The following is a 6110-nucleotide window of genomic DNA, read 5'->3' on the forward strand; positions in this document are numbered from 1 at the left end:
CTTACTTTGACTAAAAAGGTGCCACAGTCACTGACTCACATGGGGTGGGTCATTTTTTGTTTGTTCTTAACTGCGGATCCCTGAATCTCGCCTCTCTTAAGTCCCGTACATCTGTTAAGGTCACTGCAATGCAAGTGAAACGGAGACTGCCAGAGAGAGACCCTCCACCGACACAAACCCGAGCAAAGACTCGATACAAATCCAGGAACCACGGCGATGTTGACTCAAAGGCGGAGACGCCCGTCTCCGCTGATTGGATGGGAGTGTACAGATGTCATCCTCACTGCTCAGCTCCGTCACCGTCACGACTGTCACACAGCCACGTGGTCCGCCAGTGTCCCATCAGTCTGCCCCTGTCAAATCACACCTAAAGACTCTGTCACAGCATTAGGGACTTACTAAACTTAAGTCTTGACGCAATTTGTATTGTGGTAAATCCCATTTTGCGAGAAGGCAGAAATAATTGGGTATTGAACGGGATCATGAGTGTACCCGCTACCCTGTAGAGAATTTACTTGCCATTGATGGACTCGTTTTGGTTGTTGCTGTGTTTTGAGCATTTAGTGTTTTGTTTTTTCCCCTTTTGAACAATTGCAAAGCCTGTTGTAAGGATCTTCCTTTTGTAGAATTGATTTATCATTGCTTTTTTTTGTATTGGTTCATTTTTTACTTTGTAAGATAGTTGTATGACTTTTGTTTGTATCATTTGGAATGCTCTTTCTTCTTTTTGTTTACATTGTTTAAATGTAAGACGACTCTCAATTTAGATTCCAGGAACAAAGTGAGGTGTTTTCTTTTGTGCCAGGTGCTTAGAAATGTTAGAAATGACAAACCTATCTGGCTGTAACATCACATGTTGTGATATTGCTCTCTTTTTTTGGGAAAAAAAAAATGCATGTTTCATCACAAACCTGTCAGACCAGTTGTAATTGGATCGATCGTTCTGGTGTTTGCGACAGTTTTTCTTAAATGAAACAATATTTTTCTTCAGCACACCCTCCTCGTCTCTCCCTGATGTCCAGCTCTTTGAGCTTGTGGACCAGTTTGAGGAAGGGGCAGTAGGGGCGGTCTGCACAATCTGCAACATAATTCACTGTTTTGTCATGATCTGAAGCATAAAATGAATTAAAAAGGGTGGCCTTAGTCATTTTCCTGACTTTGGGAGTTTTGATAATGGTTACTCACCAGTGCCTGAATACTTCTCTGCTACATGGTGGATGATGTTGCATTTGAGGATTTATAGGTTGTACCTTTTTTATAATACAGATGTATAAAAACATATACTCCAGTAACATCTGACAGTGTCTCAGAACATCTAAATGAAGAATTACACTCATTGATACGGATTGCTTCAGTGTCTGTCAGTAAATGTAAGATGACTCATAACCTGGTCTTCAACTTTGACGCTGAAAACTGCTTACATTTTTCATCATTTATGTACTGATTTTGCTAAGTATAATTTTGTCTTTTGACTGGCATGTGCATTGATGTATGTACAGCTGTATGATATGTACAGCGTTCTCATTGTAAGCTGATACTGACATGTAACAGTATTTGGTTTTCTACCTGTCATTTTATCACAAATCTTGCCCCACGGACTAGCCCCGAACGTTCTTTTCCCGTCAGTTACTCTAACCTTTTTGCAGAAAAATGTGGTGGTGTTGTGATATGAAAATCTCTACTAAAGACTTATACTTTTATTTCTTTACCTGAAAGATATGTTGACGGAATCCAAGGATCAAAACATGCACCTGATATTCTTTAAGAGACCCTTTCTGTCCTCCACAACAGATGAACTGCTACAAATCTCTCTCTGTCTTCACTCATGTTTGGGGACAACATCTATGTAGGCTATGTCCTCAAAGTGCCTCCAGTTTCCTATTTTTTATATATAAAGTAGATATAGAGAACTGTTGTGTATATAACAGTAATGTAGCAATAAATGTGCCATTTTTAATAACTACCACGTTTATCCAATGTCTTTTATTTTTACCCATAAATTAAAAAAAACTAAATTTATTTTTCTTTCTGCAGTGTAACCAGGTAATGGCCGATCCATTCAGTATTTGATTTCGTAGTGTGGCCAGCACTGATTTGTCCTCCAAGGGGCAGAAATGAGCTGCATGGGACCTAAACTCGGAAATAATATGAAATACAGATTATTATTATTATTATTTGATTCCGTTTGAATTGAGCCATGGATTACACATATGATATTCGTCAGTTAAATAGATTATTTTACAAATCACTAAAGTCTCAGTTTGTTAAACTGTTGAAGCATAAGTACGTAATTTTTATTTTATTAAAGAACGGTTACATAACCAGTATGTATACATTCAAAAGTCAAAACCAGCGGTGCATATACAGAGAAAAAAATTAAATATATATATATATATATGTGTGTATATATATATGTGTGTATATATTATGTACATGTATATGTAGAAAATAAATAAAAGTAAAAAGATTGTAGAAAGACTACAACCTTCAAAGTCGCATGGATGACGTCTCGCTGAACCGGATGTGTCGTTACTCACACTACCTAATGATCTTGCTCGTTCTTACGATTCTCTGCTAATAAAACGTCACCGAATTAAACACACCAGGCACGAGAGCAACAGGTGTTGTCAAATAGAGCTAAGTTTGCAAGCGAACAAGTTGAGCATCAAGCGGTGACGTCACTTGCGTGAGACGAGAGATGTAGTTCACTGAACCAAGTGGTCATGCGACAGACGTGCGACAAACTGAGAAATAATGAAATTAAATTGACTGAATTAAATCGTCTTTGTAATCCACGGCTCAATTCAAACGGAATCCAAAAATAATTTGCCTCTCTCCACCAGAAAGGGAGGAACTGCGACTTTTATTTTTTTGAGTTACCGGAAATAGTCCACGCACATGCGCACTATGCGTAGTCAGAAATCTCAAATCGGAAGTTCTTTGCTTTTAAGTTGCGCGTCCTGAGTTAGGAGGACATATTTCAGCCAAAATGATCAGTAAACTAATCGGTCAGAAGTATGTATCCATTGCCAAATCATGGTAAGATTTTTTAAATATTGTATCAGTGGTAAAAAGTGGAAAGAAGTCAGAATTTTGGTTAAAGAATCTCGATGTGTCCTTAGCTTAACATTAGCTTAACGTTAGCCGAGGTCATTGCTTGGGGACGTGCTGACTTAAAAGCTAACGTTAGCTGGCAGCTAAGATAAGGCTAAAAAGGTCTACAATTACCATTAATGATGTAAAAATGTCAGCGTTACTTTTCCCTCAATGGCTGCTGTATTTCCTATGTTCACAGAGCAAACGTAATTTCCATATATATCTTATATTACCCAGTCTGAAAAGGTTGAAGTGAAGATTATCTTTTACCAAAGATCGTCTATACTGTTACTAACCGATTAACGTTTGACTCATATTCGTTACCAAAGTTCCTTTTCACATTTTCAAAAATGTGTATGTATATTTGGTTAATACAATAAACATATTAAACAATATGACAAGGTATTGCTACAGACGAGACCATAGATTATACATGTATGTATGCATGTATGTGTATATATATATATATATTAGATAGTATGTGTGGGTGGTGTTGTGTGTGTGTGTGTGTGTGTGTATATATATTAATTTATATGTGTGTATGTATGTATGTATGTATGTAGTATGTGTGTAATATATATATATTATATATATATATATAATATATACACACACTCACATATATACATACACACACACCACACACACACATTATATATATATATATAATATGTGTGTGTGTGTTGTGGGTGTTGTGTGTGTGTGTGTGTGTTGTATGTATGTGTATTATATATTATGTGTGTGTGTGTGTTTGTGTATATATATAAATATATATGTGTGTGGTGTGTGTGTGGTGTGTGGGTGTGTGTGTATATAATATAATTATATTATATATGTATATGTGTCTGTGTGTATATGTATGTATAAATATGTAATATATATGTGTGTGTGTATATATGTATGTATATATATATGTGTATATATATGTATGTATATATAATATATGTGTGTGTGTGTATATTATATTATATATATATATATATATATATTATATATATATAATAGGGGTGGGAATCCCCAGACGCCTCCTGATACGACCTCTCATATTTATGCCACGATACAAATTATTGCGATTTTTAATAATATTGCAATATTCTGCGATATATTGCAGTTTCTAACCGTTTCTCCAACTTCTAATTTTTCCCAATTTCAAATGATGTCCCCAAAAGGAAACATCTGTTTTATCTAAAATGATAATTTAGAGAATCTAGCTAACTCCCTGATCTCACCTGAAGGGCTGGTGCTGTTATTTTAGTTACGGATTAATCAGAAAGATAATTAGTCCATTCATTATTTAGTCTACAAGAGTCAGGTATTAGGCCAAATGAATGTCCCTAATCCTGGACTTCGTCTAACAAGCTCACTGATGCAAGCAGCTCTTCACATTTTGTATTTGTGAAGCTTTGACTTGCAAGTGTATTGATGAAAAAAATGAAAATGATAAACTATCAAGATATGAGTTTCTCATTTTGGGCATGCATTACTCCAACACTTACTGCTTTACTTGGTGTTTGTCCTAGGGGTATATACGCGTTAAATGGAAAAAGACACTGGTAAAATGTTGCTCTCTACTCAACAGGGTCCCAACTCTGACTGTATGGGGCACAGTCGGAGGCGTAGCTCTGGTCCACTTCACCGACTGGCGGGTGATTTTGGATTATGTCCCCTACATCAACGGCAAATTCAAGAAGGAAGAGTAGTGGCGCTCAGGTTAGTCTCAGGAAATGGCAGAAATAAGAGCGGTGTAACCGCATGTGATGAATAACAACAGCTGAAACATGAGCACATTTTGTTATCGGCGTCGTTATTTCCACACCTGCTGTGTCTTTCAAAGCCCCAAACAAGAACAATGGCAACAGACCTCCCCCCCCCAGAGACCACAGGGTGGTGTACCAGCAATCACACCAGTTAACACGCATTGTCAGTGTAGCCACTCATATCAGCTTAAGCCTCTATCTGATATAACTACGTTGTCAATAAACCGTTAACGACACGTCACGGCCATGTTGTTGCATTGTGAGACATGCTCAATGGATTTCAATGAACACGGCCAGTGTTGTTAATTCTGAAATACCTTAGAATGTAGATATATCTGCATGCACAGGGACTCCATGTCTTTCTGCGTCTGTTTTCAAGTTGACAAAGTGAGAGTCAAAGAAAGTTTGTGCATGCTTTATATGTTCATGCTTTTGTTCACACTGGAACTGTTGTGACAAAGACACACTATTCCAATGTCCCAAGTAGGAAAACTGCCAGACAGTTTTTACCGGTCAACTAAATATAATGAGACTATGTAGAAGAGGTAAAGGTCTGTTGGTGCTTTTGCACTATATTAATAACTCTGGTCCAACAAAGAACTTTAACCCTCATGTTGTCCTCGGGTCAAAGTGACCCGTTTTCCTATATCTTTTTAATTCCCCAAAATCACATGATTGATTCCACACAACGCTCTTTGGCAAGTACAAATCTCTACTTTTTTTTATTAATTTTGTGGCGTCTTATTCAATTTTATAGCATTTGAAAAAAGTGTTTTTGAAATAGTATGGAGTAAAAGTTGACATATTCCAGTCTGTGATTATCATCAACATCCATTCCTTTTAATTTTAGTCTAAATAATTCCTAATTTCTGCTTTTTTAACTCAAACATTAGGTATAATTTCCTATAAATGAGGTTTATTGACCATACATTCCAAAAAATAACTGTAAAACTCAAGTGTTAAACATCAAAAAAAGTGACAAAAGTGTGGAAAAAAGGGACAAAAACGTAAGAAAAAGTTAAAAACATTGATAGACAGCATCAAGAAAAGTGTTAATTTTCAATTTTGACGAGAAGACAACACAAGGGTTAACACCAAGTGGCTCTTCTGGTACACTTGAATGAAGAGGCTTATGGGATGCTTCCCATCAGCAAGGATCAGGAGACTCATGACTAAAGAAACAATTAACAAGAGTGGGATCCAGCTGGGAGGAGGCCTTGGGGTAGACTAAGGGTGTGACGAGATCTCGTTTTACGA

At 36.8% G+C, this 6110-nt stretch overlaps 1 protein-coding gene across 2 annotated transcripts in view; it reads left to right on the top strand.

The window, feature by feature from the left end:
- Window positions 1-2891: 2891 nt before the first annotated feature.
- The window catches only part of LOC116698697 (cytochrome b-c1 complex subunit 10), a 5898-nt gene continuing 2679 nt past the window's right edge, over window positions 2892-6110 (top strand). Inside the window, exons 1-2 of one of the 2 annotated variants that reach the window (XM_032530785.1) lie at window positions 2892-3039; window positions 4676-4806. In XM_032530785.1, coding sequence (XP_032386676.1) covers window positions 2990-3039; window positions 4676-4796 — 171 coding nt within the window. In that variant the 5' untranslated portion in view covers window positions 2892-2989 and the 3' untranslated portion in view covers window positions 4797-4806. The remainder of the gene's footprint in view (window positions 3040-4675; window positions 4807-6110) is intronic. The other variant, XM_032530783.1, reaches the window with a different exon arrangement.

The sequence above is a fragment of the Etheostoma spectabile genome, chromosome 12, assembly GCF_008692095.1.
Source record: "Etheostoma spectabile isolate EspeVRDwgs_2016 chromosome 12, UIUC_Espe_1.0, whole genome shotgun sequence".
NCBI classification, from domain to species: Eukaryota; Metazoa; Chordata; class Actinopteri; order Perciformes; family Percidae; genus Etheostoma; species Etheostoma spectabile.